General features: G+C 35.9%; 4 protein-coding genes across 4 annotated transcripts; 2 read left to right on the forward strand and 2 right to left on the reverse strand.

Moving 5' to 3' along the window:
- Nucleotides 1-11: 11 nt before the first annotated feature.
- SAPINGB_P005053 (uncharacterized protein) lies at nt 12-3,140 on the reverse strand (the record flags this gene model as incomplete). The annotated part of the gene is made up of 2 exons (XM_031999768.1): nt 12-2,440; nt 2,492-3,140. The coding sequence occupies 2 exons, from the start codon at nt 3,138-3,140 to the stop codon at nt 12-14; spliced, it is 3,078 nt and encodes a 1,025-aa protein (XP_031855659.1).
- Nucleotides 3,141-4,121: 981 nt separating this feature from the next.
- Nucleotides 4,122-4,578, forward strand: SAPINGB_P005054 (uncharacterized protein; the record flags this gene model as incomplete). Its single annotated transcript, XM_031999769.1, has 2 exons — nt 4,122-4,124; nt 4,171-4,578. The coding sequence occupies 2 exons, from the start codon at nt 4,122-4,124 to the stop codon at nt 4,576-4,578; spliced, it is 411 nt and encodes a 136-aa protein (XP_031855660.1).
- Nucleotides 4,579-4,694: 116 nt separating this feature from the next.
- On the reverse strand, nt 4,695-9,384 carry SAPINGB_P005055 (uncharacterized protein; the record flags this gene model as incomplete). The annotated part of the gene is made up of 2 exons (XM_031999770.1): nt 4,695-8,599; nt 8,730-9,384. The coding sequence occupies 2 exons, from the start codon at nt 9,382-9,384 to the stop codon at nt 4,695-4,697; spliced, it is 4,560 nt and encodes a 1,519-aa protein (XP_031855661.1).
- A 7,210-nt stretch (nt 9,385-16,594) lies between these two features.
- SAPINGB_P005056 (uncharacterized protein) lies at nt 16,595-17,443 on the forward strand (the record flags this gene model as incomplete). Its single annotated transcript, XM_031999771.1, has 1 exon — nt 16,595-17,443. One exon carries the CDS (start codon nt 16,595-16,597, stop codon nt 17,441-17,443), a length of 849 nt encoding a protein of 282 aa, XP_031855662.1.
- Between the last annotated feature and the right edge of the window lie 2,498 nt (nt 17,444-19,941).

The following is a 19,941-nucleotide window of genomic DNA, read 5'->3' on the forward strand; positions in this document are numbered from 1 at the left end:
CATGCCATTCTTTAGTTCCTCCCTGTGGGTGGCGTCGTGGGTTTGTTTGGTTTGGCCTGCTGGGATGCCGACGCCGCCGTTTTTTGTTGCTTCTTCATGTAATCTGCAAAACTAAGCTTCTTTTTAATAGTAGGCCTTGGTGGGGGAACGGATCCAGCACTAGCTGATGCCCCAAATGGTGCGCCGCTAGCTGTTGACTGAAATCCACTCGGATCATTAATCTTTCCAAAGCTTGTTCCATTTGCTGCCAAAGGCTGACCCTTTGTATTTGCACTTTGAAATGCCGGCCCTTGAGTCTTGTGGGCTTGCTGTGATAGCAGTGGAGGGGGTGTCAGGTCAGATGAATTCCTTGGTGTATGGGCAGGAGATTGTAACGGCGTTGGGGTCACACTTTTCGCATCTGAACGTGTTCCATACGCATATCCTGTATTTGTCAACGTGGTTGGCTGAGGACTGCCATCCTTTGGATGAAGAGGTGATGCACCTGGTGTCACTGCCGGAGTTGAGCCTTGCGAAGAATGACCGTTTGCTACCGGACCAATACCATTTGGCAATAACGAAAAAGCACCCAACCCGGCTAAAGGGGCCAGTGGAGGTAACCCTGTCACAGGCGAAGGACGACTAAGTGCTGAAGCAGACCCCGATAAAGAAAAAGTTTGGTTTGATCTATACCCACCATTGGAACGTCGCTTAATGTCATGTGGAGAGTAATGCGGCGGATAAATTATTGGTGGTGTAATCGTTGTAGGTAGCGCACGCTTTAAAATTCCTGAAGCCAAAGTGCTGGACGGGCCTCGCTTTGGGTTCTTGGGCGTATGCTTCGATATCAGATACTTGTGGAAAACACGAAGCTTAAGAGGCTCTGATGCCAATGACGTACTAGTCAGTATGATTTGCGAAGAGCCTGGATTGAGGCTCTTTCTGAGAGGAATATTAACGGGATTGGTTTGAACTGACTTTTCCGAGTAGTTCAAAATTGGCTTTATCGGTTCAGGAGTTGGTTCCTTGACTGAAGGCTGTTCTTTTAAAGTATTTGGTTGAGTTTGGGTATTATCTGTTTGCTTTTCTTTGGGGGTTTCTTCTGTAGGGGTTCCCTTTTCAGTATCATCTTCATTTTCAGTTGAAGTTTCGCGCTGATCAGTTTTGCGTCGTTTTGTAGGAGGTTCATTACTAAGCTTTTCAAAAAGTGCCATTGCGGATTGAAGCTTGCGAGCTTCACGTTTAGAGTAGAAAGAAATTGGCGCGTGAGAAACTGGTGCTGGATCGTCTGAATCTTGACTTCCTGGAGTATCTGCATCATCAGCAGACATTACTGCGTTGTTGGTACCGTCGAGAATGCTTCCACTGCCGCCGCGTCGAGTCTTTGCACTAGTACGGGTAACACGGGATGGGTTCCCAAGCGCCTTCTTCATGCGGGCGATCAAACACTCGCTAGGAGAAAGATTACAAGCACATTCGGATCCACGCTGGTTAATATATTCTGCAGAATGGACCAAAAATGCACGCTCGTCACGGGAAAGTTGATCGAGGGAAAGCTTGTCCCTAAGAAGCTTTTGAACAGGATGTCTTTCGTCCCACTCCCATGCAAGAGTCAGTTCTGCACCATGCTTAATAGGTTCAAGTGCAAAAACAACAAAAATGACGGATTTTTTGTCAACAATAACGGTGCTTACTTTGCAATTTGGTCGACAGCTGCGACGGAGAAATCTGGCATCTGAGCCCACCTGGCGTGCATCAATACATATCGGAAGTGAAGGATGAAATAAAACGCCGGGTTTAGGGCAGCCAAAGTGCCTGTATTGGTTAATGTTGTTGTTTTTGTATTCTGTCTTAGGCATGACTAGGCCAACATATTCTAGCAAAAATCGATCACGGGCTACCGGCCCGTCGAGGAAAAGACCAAATCTTGAAAACCCCGAGAATTTTTGTTTTGGATGGTCGCTAGTTAATTTGACGGAGAGACTGGGCAGCTCGATAGTGTTGTAGTCAGTACGGGAGAGATAGGATGTAGATTCATCTAGGTCCTGAGCTGTTGCTAGTGATGCCACGTATTTATGTATGTATGGGCTTGCAAAGCGGTTTTGAGAAATGGAAACGTAGTAGGAACGAGACATTTGAGAAAGCGTAAACTTTTTTTCGGGTTCACCGTCATTGTCAGCTGCTTCTTCTGGCGGTTGTAATGTAAGCCTTTTACTACGACCTCGGCGAGTCGATGTAGTTGGTTTTTCGTTAGAATTAGATGTCGAATTACCTGTAGATGTTGTAGTTAATAAAGTTGAAGAATCTTGTGTTGATGAAGTTGAATTTGGAGCAACAGTTACTGGACTACCTCTGCGGGAGGCACTCGACTCGGATCTAGCGTGCCCTATTGGCACAGCACCTTCTGAACCGGTTCGTTTAAATTCTTTATCGTCGTCAGCACTTCTTTTGCGTTTGGAGGCTAAAGGGTGTGTTAAAATATGCAATAAAGGATAACAAAAAAAAAACTCACATTTTGTAGCGTCTGGATTAGTTCCTATACTGCCAGTTGGAATAGACCTTCTGGCATCGTGAATGCGATGAAGTTGAAGACGACGAGCAACTTCAGGATCCTTTTTTGCACCTCCGCACCGGTCGCAAAGATACACCTCAGGAACCTGACTCTCATCTTGAATGTCTACGCAAACAGCATGCTGCCATACGTTGCATCTCTCACATTGGATGGTGAAACCGTCGTCATCAGAAAATCCGCATATGCAACGAATAACGCCGGAGTTTACAGGGTAAATGATAATCTGAGATTTATCCTGCTCCTGTTGTTTTTGCTGTTGTTGTTGATTTTGTTGTGACTGAGGCTGTGAAGGTGACTGAGATGATTGATGCCGTGGCTTCTTCTTTTCCAATAAGGTTCCATTGGAATGAATATCATTTGAAGATTTTTGACCTATTTTACCAGAAAGTTGAGTCTGATCTTGATGTATTGGAGGAGGTTTTGGCGGCAGAGCCGCTGGTGGAGGGTATGGCTGGTTCTGTGAAGATGACGGTAGTGACGATGGTGATGAAGAAGGTGCAAATGAAGGTGATAAAGATGGAAAAGAAGTTGTCGAAGCAGTAGTAGTTTTAGAGGTAGTTGAATTCGTATTATTGATAGCGATAGACATTGGAGGTAGCGGCTGTGGGGTTTTTTTTGGTGTCATCCCTTGAGAGGTCGTCGCCTGAGGAGCTGTAGTGTTGTTGCTCCCCTGGGAAGTTGAGGGTACTGCAAGGGATGACAGCGCGGAGACCGCAAGCGAGTGCTTCTGGGACTGCTGTTCTATCTCAGACATGGATTTACACACGGGTACAGCGCGTCTTTGGCGGCCATGGGGGCGGTTGAGGCGGTCAAACGTGGAAAGGGTTTTGATTAGATTAGGTGGGAGGTTTGGTGGTGGTGGTGGTAGTGGTGGTAGTGAATAAAAAAAAGAGAGAAGAAAAAAAAGGCCAAAGTGGTGAAGAGAAGCGCGGATTTTTGGCGGAGGGAGCAAAAAAAAAAAATTTTTTTTATGACTATTCGCGTGTGGAAAACACGGAAATGGAAATCTGGGGGCGACTTTCGAACGCAAATTTTTAATACAACAGAAATCGCCTTTTGAACACATTCAAGACTCGTTAGAATGCGATTGACGGGATTTCATTAGATAGAGGGGTTTGTAGTTTTCAAATCCCATATGATTTTCTGCCTATTCTACTAAGCTCTGACGCGTTTTTAACATGGGAATTTTCACATCATATAGAGATACTTTTAATTTTTTTTTTTTATTGTCCAATTTCCCATAGGATTAAAAGATATCAAATCTCAAATCTCAAATCTCAAATTTCAAATTCCAAATTTCAAATCATTTAACTCATCACTGCCAATTTTGAGTTTGCCACTTAGCTCTGCCGCCCTTTTTTTTTTTAGCTTACAATTCGGACCCGTCCCGGCTATGGTCCCGTGCTGTGTCACACCCGGTTACCCTGTCGAACCACGTGATGCCTAAAATTTTTGCTTTGGCCTCTCAAAAAAAAAAAAAATCCTCCAGAAAAAAAACCCTCCAGAAAAAAAAAAATTCAAAAATTCTGAAATCATCACCACCACCATTATCACACACAAATATCCAACAATGGTATGTCAAAAGAGTTTCATTCACAAACATAGTATTAACTTTTTAGGCACATAGATTAATTGTTCAAGTTATCATCACCGGTACACAGGTTTTTGGTAAGGCCTTTGCTGAGGCTTACCACCAGGCTTCCAATGCCAGCATCCGCGCAGGCGCAAGTGCTGAAGCACGCAAGCGCACCGGCGGCATTTCTTACGACGAGGCTTGCAAGATCCTTGATGTTGATAGCGCTCACCTGCCAACCTTTGACAAACTTCAAAACAAGTATAATTACTTATTTGATGTCAACTCAAAGGACCGCGGCGGTTCTTTTTACTTACAGTCGAAGGTCTACCGTTCTATGGAACGCATTAAATACGAGCTTGAAAAGCGTGGCGAAAAAATTCCAACTAACGAAGGCCCAGCAGCCGGAGCTGAAGCAAAAGCTGGCGATTCTAGCGGATCTGCTAGTAGCTAACATTGCTTTTAAAATTAATGACTTTGTAAATATTATTAAAATTAAATTATTATTATGAGTAAATTAAAAAAAAAAAATTCCAACTATATTACTGCCACTACTACTACTATCCACAATTAAACTTCCTTGTAAGCACTGGGATCAGTGAATACAGAAGTTGAATTTGCCACTGACTGGCGGCGAATGCGAATCTGGTTGTCCACTTCACGCGCCATTGCAATATCCTCTGGTCTTTCTTCATACACATCATGGTGTTCCTCCTCCTCACGTTCCTCTTTAATCTTGAACATCTCACGGATCCATCCGAAATTGACCAACGACTTTATATTAGACAAGTTCCACTTGTGCACACGCACAATATAGTACATTCCCAACATTGCAAAAAAGTTAAAAACAATAAATGCCCAAATAAAGCCAACGTTACGCCACTTGTAACTGTACGAAGCACTCACAGTCTCTATGTACTCGTCTCCAACGCTATACTTGCAAAACTCACAGCCCGTAGTTGCATCCGGATTGTTGACATAGCCAGGGTTCCCTGAATCAAGAAAATCAGCAAAATATTCTCCACATGTTTGTCCAGATCGAGGTTCCATAACATTAAACTCAAACGGGTCACAGCGAACAGGTCTATTATGGAAAACGACAACTAAAAAGGATTGGACAAAATACGTATACGGCGATACTTTCCACATAAACGTCCAAAACCCAGGCATAAGAAGCTTAGGCTGAATAACACCACAGAATGAAATCATAAATGAGAAAAGCATCGAAGTAATAACAGAAGACGAAGCGGCATCGGGAGAAATGTAAAAAATCATGAGCGCAAACGAAATATAATACAACTGGAAGAATACACAGTAAATCATGTAAAAGTACCCTGCAACTCCAGCTGTGCGCCGATACCCAACGGGGAAGTAAAATCCAATGTACAAGAATGTCGAAAATACCAAGTGATACGGCACCTCGGAAAAGTAATGAGAAAGAAGCAAGGTGGACCAATGGAAGGTGTTTGATTTAGACTCTCGAACCTCATACAGATCTCTTGATTGCTGGGCAAACTCTTCAATCTGATTACAAAGGGGAGACGAGATAAGCAAAATTAAAAAGATACCAAACATACCATTTTGCATACCAGAGATTGAGTAATTGATGTTAAAAAAGGAAAACCCAATGAAAACACCACCAACACCCATAAGCATCAACTTGGCAATGATGTAACCAGGAGATCGCCAATATTGACGGCTTGTACGTTGATAAACAATAGAAAGCTGGGTAAAATAACTAGCAGCAAACTTTGTCTTCAAGGCCTTATCAACTTGCTTCTCAGGACGAGCACGAAGATTTGCATGAAGTTGAGTAATCTCTTCTGTTAAAGCTGCACATTCCGCAGATGAAGCCCAAACATCACCCCAGTTTTGGTTGGAGCTTGCTGTTGCACCAGCACCAATGCACTCCAAAATATACTCTGCTGGGTTCTCTTCCTTGCCGCATGGACGGGCACCATTGCGCTCAAAATAACTAGTCAAGGTCGAAGAGTTCTTACCAATATCACCAAAGTAGACGGTATAACCTCCCTTCTTAAGCATTAACAAACGATCAAACTGCTCGAAAAGCGTTGCAGATGGCTGATGAATAGTACACAAAATGGATTGACCAGAACGAGCAAGTTCCTTCATAAAAGTAACAATACCCCAAGCAGACTGCGAATCAAGACCAGAAGTAGGTTCATCTAAAAACAGTAACAAAGATGGTCGAGCAACAAGCTCAACACCAATGGAAAGCTTTTTGCGTTGCTCCACATTTAAACCACAACCAACCTTACCAACCAAGGCCTCAGCATAGAGTGACATACCAAGCAAACTAATAATCTTTTCCACATAATCCATCTTTTCCTGATCAGGAACATTCGAAGGTTGGCGAAGTCTTGCTGCAAATTGCAAAGCTTCACGAACTGTAGTTTCCGCCAAATGCAAATCTTGCTGCTGGACATATCCAGTCCTGCGTTGAAAGGTGTCATCCAACGGCTTACCATTAACAAGCATATCACCAGTAATGACACCAACATCTACACGCTTTGACAAAACGTTAAGCAGTGTCGTCTTACCAGCACCAGACTCACCCATAAGTGCTGTCATAGTTCCTGGTTTAACATAACCTTGAACATCATTCAAAAGCTGACGAGTACCACCCTTAACAGGAACAGTATAGTTGACATGCTGCCATGAAAAAATGTCAGGCTCTTCGTCACCAGAGCCCAACCCAGAAAGTGCAGCATCAATTTCCTCGCGGCTTGCTGGGGCTTCTTCTTCGTCAAGTGACTTGGGTAAATGACCTCGGCGGAATAACAAAAGATCACCACCACCACTAAGAGGACTCAAAATCTCAGTAGCAACACAATTTATGGCATAAAAACCAATGTAAAAGATGCAAACCAGGCCTATGTTACGCCATGCTTTCCCCCAAGAGTAACCATAAGCTACACGCAAGAAGTGATCACCATTTACAGTCTCTCTGCCAGCCTGAGAAGAAGTAAACGCACAGATAAAGTTTTCAGGTTGCAGGTTCTGATAAGATGGACCATTAGGAATAATTTCGTAACATGGCATTTCCCTATGATGGAATTCGTTGGCCAACATCGTCTCAAATCCATAACGAAGTGGGTTCAAATAACTGATCCATTTAAACCAAGGGTGCATTTGAGTCAATGGAATCATATAGCCTGTATACACAACAAGAAGCAAAACCATAACACCGGCAACCGAGTTGGCAGTTTGAGCGTCTTTAGTCAAAGCAGCAACCATCTGGAAAAAGCCACCCAATGTCAACGTTGAAATTGTCAGAATCAATAGGAAAATGAAAAATTGGCCAGCAGTTTGTTTTAGTTTTGCCAAAAAGTATAGAGCAACAGCGAAACAGATAAGGGACAAGCATCGTTCAGGAATCCCTGAAAAAATTCCCTGTAAAGTTTCAGCAGATGGGTGATAAAACGAGTACGACTTTTGTTTCATTAAAATAGGACGGTTGACAAAAGCGCTGTTAATTTCGGCAAGAGATGTCAAAGCCATATAAAGAAGTGCAAAAAACATGACACCACCTCGGGAAAAGGCACCGATCGTTGATTGAGGAATATTGTAGAAAAGAGATCCAATAACAAAGGCCTGAATAATACTGCCAGAAACTGTAATAACAGTGTAAGCTTTATCGCCAATAACCCGCTGAAAACCACGAATCATGACAAGGTGTAATTGAGCACGGAAAGTGATCAAGTATCGTGATTTGGATCTCATATGCTTCATCTTTTCACTGCTAGCAACATTGTGGAATCGCTGTACAGTATCAGAAGCTTTGGTATCAGCTAGGTACTGCTCCATCTCATCACGTGCATAAGCATACTCAGGGGATGCCTTCCAGTAAGCTTCAAATTCATTAGCAGTCTGAGGTACTTTGCCTTCAAAGCCTTCCTTAACCAAGCGTCCATTGGGGTCTGTCACTGACGTCAAAAACTCGGCAGTTGTTTGACGAGAGGGACAATAATAACCCATCTTTTCAAAATAGGCCTTGCCATTTTCAGCAAGACCAAAGTATATCTGTCTGCCAGAATACAATACAGTAACCTTATCAAACAAGTCGTAAATATTTTGACCAGCTTGGTAAATCGCCACAACACCAACATTATTCAAAATGTTAGTGGCGGCACGAATTGCATGGGTGTACTCAAGTGCAGTGGAAGCATCTAAACCTCTTGTAGCATTATCCCAGCAGTAAACAGCCGCTCGTGCGGCTAATGCTTCCGCAATTGATACACGCTTACGTTCACCACCAGAAACACCACGAACATAATCATTTCCAACCTTTGTTTGCAAGACATGGCGTAAACCAAAAACAATAGCGAGTGCTTCTAACGAAAGATCCTGGAATTGTTTGCGGGTCATTTGATCAATTCTTGTTTCAGGAGTTCTGCAAGCAATGGCGAATCGTAGTGTTTGCTCGACAGTCAGGTGGGGGAAGTGATTATCCACTAAATGAAAGTTAGTTTATGCACAAACAAACAAACAAACAAACAAACAAAAATTAAAGAAAATACTTGCATTCAGCATTATAAATAACTTCGCTTTTGAAAGTCTTGAGCATTTCTTCTTGAGAGGCACCCGAGTATGTAACCTCGCCATCAATTTTTGTAAATTGACTAATTTCGCCTGCAACTGTCTTTAAAAAGGTAGTGCATCCAGAACCTGGACGACCTAGAACAAGAAGAAGCTCTCCTTCTCGAATAAGACCAGTAACGTCACGAATAATGGGGCGAGTTTTTTTTTTAAAAACGCTAAAAATAGTTTTAGGAAAACTAAGCAAATTGAGTACAAACTCCGTCACAGAGGGGCCATGAGCAGTTGAAATGTCTTTGCCCCACACAGTAACATTGTCTAGAGCCACACCAGTATATTTACGAGCAATTCCTTGATCATCAAGACGCTGTGCCATAGACTTAAGTAATGCATTTAAATCAAAATCGTTGGGATCAATTTGAAGAGGACCAGCCGCTAAGCCTCGTACTGAAAGACGACGAGATGAAAGAACACGAGTAAGAGATTCAAGCCGGCGAACATTGTCAGGGTTGCTGATTACTTTTGAAAGATGGTCATTATCTGATTGATTTTTTTCGAGGTCGTTGTGATAATGATCTTTAGAATAAATCTGAGGTTCTTCTTGGTATGGGCCTTGTTCAATTGGGTCAATGTTGCTTGAAGAATTATCTTCTTGAAGAGGATCTTGGGCTTTTTGCCCCTTAACTTTTTCGGGGTCCATGATTTTTATGATGTTAAAAAAAAAATAGATACGTATAAGATAAAAGATGTGGAAAAAGAAAAAGAAAAAGAAAAACAAGGAAGTACACCAATATTTATATGATTTATGTCTAAAAGCAACCCCAAAGAAACATTATTCATTATATGATTTAGTGTAAATATGTTCTCACGGTGTGTGTTTACAAATGTGGCATGCATTTGTTATTTAACCTTAATTGAGACCTTGGAGTTTCTATGGTCATCATGAGACTCGCACCATTTTTTCATATATGGATAAATAAATATATATAAATCAATAGCTTGACACTATTGACTTATGTTTTAAAATATTTCAACTACTTAGAAATAGAATTTTTTCAAAAACTTTTGAGCTTTTTTTTTTTTTTTTTTTTTATGGCGAATTCAAATCGGACTGTTGATCGTGTGCGTTTTGGAAGTGTCAGCTTCTGATACAGTTTTGAAGGTGCACCTCCTTATGTTCGTGCTTAGAATTCAATATCGTTCTTTTTCGAAAGCTTAAAATAAAAAAAATTAAATGTTTGTTGTACTCGAGGCATGTTTTGGCCCGATACTATGGTTTTCACAAAGAGGGGGTAAAAGAACAAGGGATTTCTCAAAGATCACATTACGCCGCTTATCTACCAGTTTTAGGAAACTCCTGCGGCTCGCAAAAACAATTATTCTATCTAGTTAAACGAGACTTACTGAAGACTAATTTTATATTCAATTGGTAATGTTCATTAATTATAATGGTTTTCTTTTCAAAGTTTGCCAGTACACCGTTTAATAACTAGGTTTTTATATTTTTATTCAAGGGTTAGTGACTAGGTTTCGCTAGTATAAAAGTTCAAAGGGTTAAACATTCAAATATATAAGAATTTGTCAATTTCATCAGGATTTAAAATATTTTTTAATAAAGCCTTTTGGTTAATAATCTTTAGCTCATGATTTTATATCACTATATTTTTGTTAAAAGCAACAATACACCTAATGTGTTTAAACACATCTAGAAAACAAAAGCGTCATCCTGTAGATTTAGTTCAATATATATTTGTAATAAAAAAATTCCCATAGTTCAAAACTTAATGTTCTTTTATCGTCTATTGTGTTAAATTTTTTTTAATTATGGATGATTGAAAAGGGATAACAAATATTTAATTTTTTGATTTCGATATCAAATTTCGACTGACAGACATATAAGAAGAATACTACTAACAAGTTAAATTGGCTATCAAAATTGTTTAATATTAGGAAAAAAATGTTGCTCCAGAGCTGTTAATGAAAGAAAAAATCTAGTTTTTAAAGTTAATAAATCATTAATTTGTTATAAAATATTTATTCAATTGATTATTTAAAACCTAAAAAGATTTTATAGCACACAAGCTATTCAACTATGGCAAATTGTGAAAGAACCCCACTCATAGACTATTGAATAACAAGTATAGCAGCAAAAGAGGTAAAAAATAAAACTAAATGCCATAAGTTTACATCAGAAGCACTATTTCTAATGAGATACCCAGTTTGAAAAATTGTCATTATTTAAGAAAAACTTTTTAATAAATGAAATTCGATAAATGGCATAAAATTTGTAACGGAAAACTGAAAACTGGACATCTAAGTTTGTGCTACTAGGTCTACAAATTTATATACATGAGAAAAACTTTCAAATTTGAAGAAAAACAGAGCTCATTATATAGACAATTAGAAACTCGTAATTTCTGAGGTTAATTATATCTGTGACTTTGTTTTATTAAAATGGTTGGTTTATGACCAATAAAGTATGAAATATTATCCACATCTTCTAAAATAGAGTTGTTTATTCCGCTGTATACAAGTTTATGTATTTTTTTTTCAGGGTAGTTGGATTTCACTAAATTGATCCTATGTAAATTGAGCATTAGTACTTGTTTGTTTTTTTTTAAAAAATATTTATAAGTAATATATAAGATCTTATGTTTCAGAGCATTTTATGAAGCCATTACACTTTTGACATGTTGAAAAAAAAAAAAAAGTTAAATGGTACATCATATGATCCCCCGCCAAAAATTTACTATGTTAAGGCTTAGACTATTTTTCTAAGGAATATTGAATTTCTTTTTATTTTATTATATTATATTTTATCTAAAAGTACACAAAGCCTTCAAGTATTAAAGAAAAATAGTCAGGGCAAATAATTTTTGATGGTAAGGCTGAACCGGTACGGTTAAACAAATATAAAGTATGCTTAAAGCCGCCTTTTTCCAACTAATTTTGAAGATGAGGTACATACAGAAGAGTAGATTCTTGAAATCTTTTAAATATTATATCCGCAAATATTTAACTGACTAGCGGCCTATTAAAACGGTAAATATTTGCCCGTTTTATTTTAGAGAATCAAATAACAGGAATAAATGCTTGCTTTAGGAAACCCTTTTGGGCAATGAAAAGAAACTTTAGAAGCTTGCTTCTTAAGCTGCGTTAAACATATTTCTTTTAAAACTTTAGGGCTCTTGTTAATAATTGAATTACTAAATATAACCGGTTACGTTCTTTTAATCCGCTTATGCTCCCCTTTTTTTGGACTATATGTGAAAAGGCTTAATTTTTTTACAAAAATTATTATAATTTTAATGATTATTGAAATAAACCTGTAACTAATAGTGATTTAATTCTTAAGTTGATTCAACAAATTAAAAACATTGTTCTTGCACAAAAACCAAATTTGGCCTGCAATTTTATTTTGCTTTTGGAGAATTTCAGTTATACTTTACAATTTTAAAAATCAAAATTACCGTGGTTTGACTGGAAAACCTATTAAATAACCGGGTCAATTAGAATTTAAATAGAGGAAGGGAATGCCCGTGATCCAAAATTACTTTTCCAAAACAATAATATAAAGATTATCTTAAGCACAATTAATGATATTTAAACTTCTGTTTAATTTAATTTATATTAATTGAATTTTCTATTAGATGATTGATTTCAACAAGTGATTATGGTATCTTATGTGATATCCGATTAGTCTAGCTCTAAACCAATATTTACCATTCGATGTTGAATGATAGATATTGTTAAACCTTAGACTGAAATATACACATTCCTTAGAATATTTGAGAATATAAATCAGATAATTACACACACGGGAAATAAAATGATAAAAAAAACAGGTAAGAACAATAATCAAAACCAGATATGAAATTAATTTTTTAATTTAATTTAATTTAATTTAAATTGCAATTTAAATTTAGATTTAAAATATATTTTAATTAATAGTAATTTCTTCATCTATTTAAAAATCAATATTGATTTCATGTTAGATTATAATCATAATTATGGTTGTAAGAGAGAATGAATGATTTTTGTTACAGAATATAACTTTTGTAACAGTGCTGCTCTGCTACTAAATTGGGGTTTATCAATCTTTTGATTCGTTCCCTGTCACACCACCACTTATACGCCAATAGCTCACAAGTTTTTTTTGCTCAGTTCTATCCGTTTTCATCCTTCTTTTAATTCTTACTTTTTAATCATATTCTTTTATTATTATTCTTATTTTGATATATTCACAAAAATGATGATAATAATGGTCCAAGGTAATCCTGAGTTTAATATTTGCATTAAAATTTGTTAAATGATGGTTCAAATTCTTATTAAAGCATTCTTTAAAAATAAAGTATCTCTTTACTTTTAGCTAGGTGAAACGAAAAAGGCCAGCATATTGGATTTAGATATTTCTACAGCATGAATATATTTAAAAACAACTGTTAATCAACTTAAGGTAACTTGACAGGTAAATTTTGCCTTAAATTTGAAATCTTATTTTAAAATTTGCCGTCTAAGAGTAAATTTTAAAAATGCTTATCAGATTGATAAAGGTTTGATTGAAACAATCAATACTTTCCTACTTGGGTAATTAAGAGATGCACTCGAAATGATATCTTTTTTTTTCTTTCTTTCATGAAAGGTTATTGATAATGGTTTACAACCTGAGAGTGGTGACTAGATGTGTTTCGAGATTACACATAGTGCGACACTTTTGATGATAATGAACAACCAATTGGCTTATTTAAGTTGTTGAAATTTTTTCTTCGATGATATTTGAAACTTGAATAATGACATGCATAACTGTTGCAACTCATATAAACGACACTATTTTAAAAGGTATATCCATCAACTTTATTTAATTTTAATTTTTGGCTTTTTTTATTCGTTTATATCCTATTCACTGTTTTCATCGGTTAAGAGTTAAAGAGGTTTTTTACTGAGGTATAACCTAACTTATTTTTTTTTCTTTTAGTAAGTTTAAAGGAAAGATTTGTTTTACAAACAATATGAAACGTTTATTCTTGCTTTCCTTTTGTATTACTACTAATGATAGGTTTTACTTGAGTTTGACAATATACCTCAATAATACATTTCACTTTCTATGACTTTTACATTGAAATTGGAAAGTAGTGAAGCAATATGTACCCCTTGTTTTGGTGAACAAGAAATTAAACAAAATACCAGTTGATCATTTTAAAGTCACAAGCTTCTTATATTTTTACGTATACCCTTTTTTTAATATCTTCTTTTTATTAACCCTCCTTTTATATTCAATAAGATATGGCAACACTAAACTTGCTATCTTATTTTCAAGCTGGGGCCGAAAACTATTAAGCCTTAAGCCTATATCATATACTGCCATTTATTGACCTATTATTTTTAATGTTTAAAAATCAACAGGATGTTATTGGCCACAGGGAACCCGGCACCACTAAATAGTACTAAAGGAGGAAACTTGGGAGTTTGGAATTGCTCTGATGTTTTTTTTTACAAATTAAATGGTTTGGTTTTTTTTTAATTATTTTAATTATCTTAATTATTTCAATTATTTCAATTATTTTTTTGTTGTCTGTTGGGTACAACATGAATACCCCTGTTTAATTTACCTCGGTGTGTTCTAGGCTCATTTAGATAGAAAATAAACTAGTGTTCTTAAAAAGAAAATAAAATTTACCTTAAAGTGATAACGATTAATTCAATTAATGGAGAAAAAGGGGGGATTTGTCCATGGCTTTTTATTTTTTCATACCTCTGCTCAAATCAATTCGGTTATTAATTTGAGTGAGGATCTTGATATTTTGTTAGAATCCTTTTTTCTATTAATAAAATAAGATATCCTTAAAGTTTTTAGGACTAATATATGTTTTTGTTATGTTTTCAAGTTTGTTGGAAATGTATGTGTAAACGTGGTTGTTGAATTTAAATGTTGGCTAGGCATACAATATAGTCGTTGGATCGGAATGTTACTTCGGCCCGATATACCAATTAATATTTTTATGTTTATGACTAGTAAAGTTTACTAGCAGTTCTTTTTCTTTCTTTTTTTTTTTGCTACAACCGATTTTAAATCATTTTGCAATAATTATATTTTTTTCTATTCATTTATTTATTTCAACCGTCTAGAGCCGCTGTTTGACTTTTTCCAGATAACGGAAAGTTGCTACCGGTGATTGAAGCTCACACAGTATTCAACTTTTTTTTTTCTTTGTCAAGGATGATAGAAGCACCGATTTCTTATGACGATGCACATGTGGAGGGAAGTTGTTAGTCTGTTTGTTTGTTTTTTAGGGCAAACACTGACCAAAAATTAAGAAGGTACTATAAAGGAGACCTAAACTTAATTCCTATTCGGGACAGCCTTGCTTAACCAAAGTGGGCAGCAAAAGGTCTTGGCTTGCAGCCAATCAAAATTTGGTCATTTGTCAGCGTAGGGGACTACTAAAATAGCAGAACAGGATTACGATTGCATAGTTCTGAGTATGTGCAATATTATGGTAATAATAATAATTATTATAATTACAATAATGGGAAATGAAGGAAGAAAAAAAAATTTTTTATAAAAAAAATACATGAAAACTAATATTCTTTGGAGATAAGTTGAGGAGGTTTGTGAAGATGATTTCTTGAAAAAGTTCTGGGTCTATGCGCAATAATACAGTCAGCAAACCTAGGGCAATGTGCCATGCGGAGAGTAATCTGGCCAATAGAAACGCTGCTATATGTCAGCATGCATTGCATCTTTTGGTCCAGACCATGACGGAATTAGTTGCCCACTACTGTGACCCAAAAGATAGACTACCCCTCATGCTAGCTAGGTCTGTGCGGCTGCCTTTGACTTTTTCGAGCCGATCAAAAAATTGATAATAATAACAATAATAATAAGCATAAAAGGACAAAAAAAAAATGACGCGCTGGTTAAGGTGGCAATAGCATCATATATATATATCAGAATAGAAGTCACAATGTCAACAGTAATAATATGATTTGATTGAATTATTAGCAGAAAATAAACGTTAACAGATTCATTAATAGTACAGATTAATTACTATCTGACCTTTTGATGATAATGATGGTAATTGCTATTATTATTATTATTGTTGTTGTTGTTGTTGTAAGCAAACGGCTCGTTTATTACACAAGTGTAGCAAAAGAGGGGTGCAAGTGGGAAAGCTCTAGACCGGCCAGATAGAGATTTCTAACAAGTCAGCCTGCCATTATTGGAAACTTAATTACTTTTTTTATTTATTTTTTTATATTTTATTTTATTTTTATTCTTATTTATTTTTTTTTTTTTTTCCATCACAACAGCAACACTCAGCTATAATTTGTGCTGGATTTTCTTAGGTAATACTTTTACATCACTGATACTGCTGGCCCTCAACCTCTATTTTGTGGCTCTCCTCCTGCTCTTGTCAAAAAACAAATCTGCAATTTTTTTTTATATAAAAACACCGAGATCCGCCTATCTTCAACGATTTTTTTTTAATCCTTTTTCCCAATATAAATAGTTATAGTTATAATTCGATCAATAACATTTTTAACTTTTAATCAAAGCTAATATATTCTCATCTTAACAACTAAATAAATTCATCCTCATTACTCATCCCAATCTCGGTTTTCTTTCTGAATACATTTTCCAGCCTTATTTTTTTTAATACGCTCTTATTCCTCTCAGCCCTAATTTCTCTTAACCTTATCACAACCTTTCTCAACAATATTCCTACTCGCATTAACTACTCAAACTGAAATTGATCAAATTATCATCAAGACAAGTAAAATTGCACACTTCGCCTTCTTTTATTTAATCAAACATCCCTTTTAATCTTAACTGTTTCAGTTGTTCCATCGGCCTCAAATATATAAACCTGGAATTTTTCACCTCCCCTCAAATTTTTTTTTTTTTCACAATGGTTCTTGTTGTTCTGAAAAACAAAATCTTTGGAAAGCCTAAAATGGACAAGACTTCTTATCTTCCTACAACTCACTCATACGAAACTGTCGGCTGCTCAGACGAAGAGGAATTCTCTGAATCTCGATCAATCATCTCCTCTACCACAGCCCATGAAGACTCTGGCTTCATCCCACCCCGTGTCATGTCTGACATTATCATTGGCCTTTCTGATGGCCTCACAGTCCCATTTGCCCTCACAGCTGGTCTGAGTAGCCTGGGCAACTCCCGACTAGTCATCACCGGTGGACTTGCTGAGCTCGTCTCGGGCGCAATTTCAATGGGTCTTGGTGGCTATCTGGCGGCTAAGAGCGAATCTGAAATCTATCACCACGAAGTGGAACGCGAAAAGATTCTTTACGAAAACTGCAGAAACATTTCTGAGGCAAACTTGGAAAACATTCTCAAGGAGTACCACCTCAAAGACAGCACCATCAAAATGTTTATCTCAGACATGGAAGATCAACCAGACGAAATGATTGACTTTATTATCCGCTTTGGTAAGGGTCTTGAAGAGCCTGCTGAGGGCCGCGAGTTCACCTCTGCCATGACAATCGGTCTGTCATACTTCTTTGGAGGCTTTGTTCCTCTCATTCCTTACTTTTTCATTCACTCGATAGACACCAGTTTGATGGTCTCAGTGGTTGTTATGCTCGTTACTCTCTTCATCTTTGGCGTTCTTAAGACAACATTCACCCTTGGCTGGCAATGCGGTAATGTGCGCATCCTGTCTAATGGCCTGCAAATGGTTCTTACAGGAAGTGTCGCTGCCGGCGCGGCTTGGGGTCTTGTCAGATTAATTGAGTAATTCCAACTCTACATGCCCAAATAATGACGACTTTTTGATGACTTAATGTACGACTTTTTAGTCTTTGCAATCAACATAATTTTGCACAAGACGTGATAACGAAACTTTTTTACGGGATTTTTTTTATCATTTACGCTTTAATTTTTTTTTCAAAGTGACAAACTTGGGTTTGCCACTATTGCATTTGCTGTTTCAGCTTAACCCCCTGGCGTTTTTTAGACTTTGAGGGGTCCTAATACATGGTTAATGTATTTTTATGATGTGTTTCTGTACTTTTATTTTTTAATTTGAATTTGGTTTTAAGTAGTTTTTAGCAAAAATAATAAAAATAATAATAAAAAGTTAAATAACATTTAAAGATTAATAAGGTCTTTGTCCTTTGAAAGCAATTTCGAAATGGAGTAGTTTAACTCTAATGTAAAAAGTTTTACAATAAAGTCATGGTGTAATCATAAAAAAAATTTGAGACTTGTCCTGTTCAAAGCTACAAGAACTACCACATGAATTATTATAATTAGGATTTTTTATTTCCGAGGAAGGAAGTCCTAAAATAAAATGTTTAAACTGAATTCTAAAAGCACCCACTGCCCACACCCAAAAAAGGAAGGCCCTTGTTCTTAGCCAAATAAACAAGTCTGTTTTTGGAAAGAGATGTATCAATATACGGACTGTAAAAAAATTTTTGCGTAGATAGTAAATCAACAAATGTGAAACTCATAATTATGACATTTATAAATGTTTTTTTTTACTGTTATCATGGCTGCTTAGCTGGGCATATGTTGAAATTATTCATCAAACAGTTTGATTTATCCGGGAGTGAAATTTGTTATTTTCAATTTTTTGCTCTATATAAGTTTTAAGATGGTAGCTGAAAGACCGGATGCTACAATGACCCGCGAAATAGGCTTTTGACGTAGAATCAAAAAGTATTAAAGTATTATAAAAATATATAGTGTATTTTCTTATCGGATCGGAAATTCGGTCCGCAGTAGTAAAATGAAAAATAATTGTAAAAGTTTTTTTTTGTTGTATTCTAAAATAAGTGAATGAGATTTTGTTTTTCAACAAAAATTCTAACGTATATTTCTTTTAAAAAATTGTTTAAAAATATTGAAATGCCTAAAAGGTCTTTGTCATATATATCGGTCAATTCAAGCCCACTTGAGTGGCGATAGACCAGCAAAGAGTTGATTTGAACTGTTTTAATGTGGCTTTTTATGTTTGCGCCACGATTTAAGGCTTACGTAAAAAAGACCATAACGTATTTCAAAAAAAAAAAAGATCGAAATTTTTTTGAAAAAAAAAAGAAAGGTATGTTGAAATTCAGAATTTATCTTTTAAACGTGTGAAGTCAAAAAAAAAAAACTTTAGTAAGGTTTCTTTGTAATACTGAATAGTTAGTTATCTACAAAGTTGGTTGAATTCCAGATTCTTGTAAAAAAATACACCGAGAGATAGACTACTGTGGTGAGACTTTTGTCATCATGATGACAATTGTGTTCACAATAAAAAAATAAAAAAATTATACACCAAATCCTTAATTCAAATCTTTAATTTTTAAAAAAAATTTGAATTCATTTGTTTCATTCCCCTTCTTCATTTACTCTTTTCTAAGCGGGATCGAATATCCACGAATTAAAATCAAGCGAATTGTCAGCAATTTTGAGCATACGTTAAAATAATTATTTAATGAGGGTACCGTTGCTTTTTTTTGCGCGGCGCATAATTTTTTTTTTTAAAAATAATTTTTTTAATCGTCACCATACAATACATATCTCATAGTAAGATCCTATGCCTAAAAATAATTTGGTAAAAGTTTTTTATTTTATTTTTTTCAAAATTAAGAAGAAAAAAAAAAGAGAATTAGTAGATCACCAAGTGGTACGGCACAAAAAAATCCGTCGGGAAACCTCAGACTAACTAAATATATATTTTTAACCAATAAAACCAAACTCATTTGTCATTAATGGTTTCAGTAGATCGGTTAAAGAATAAAGAAAAATCAATTCTTAGTGTCTTGCAAAATTAAAGGTTCTTTTTGAAGTATTATAAAGTATTGTGTCAATATATTCAAGTATAGATATAGTGCATGTAAAACAAAATAAGAATAGTAATTTAAAAAGAGGAATTAAACAAATTTATAAACATATGTTACTTTGTCTAACATATTCTCATAACCAAATATTATTTATCTTATTTATAAAAAAAAACTGAAAAGTTCATTAGAACGTTTTAAAACGGTAGTGAATACATCGTTGAAACTTTTTTTTTTGGCCGTTAGGAGGTTTTGTAGCTTTTAAGTATATCGTTAGATGTTTAACTGAAAATACATTTTTGTTTAAAAAAAAGGTTTTGAAATTCTGGGCTAAACTAATATCTTCAACGATGTATTGAACTTTTTTTTGATTTTTGAAAGAAAACTGTCTTAATAATCAGCTTGTAAATTCAATTTTTGTACCTGGTTTTTAATAATTCAATGAGGAGTTTTTAAAAGTCTG

This window comes from Magnusiomyces paraingens (genome assembly GCF_902498895.1).
Source record: "Magnusiomyces paraingens strain CBS 517.90 genome assembly, contig: contig4, whole genome shotgun sequence".
Taxonomy (NCBI): domain Eukaryota; kingdom Fungi; phylum Ascomycota; class Dipodascomycetes; order Dipodascales; family Dipodascaceae; genus Magnusiomyces; species Magnusiomyces paraingens.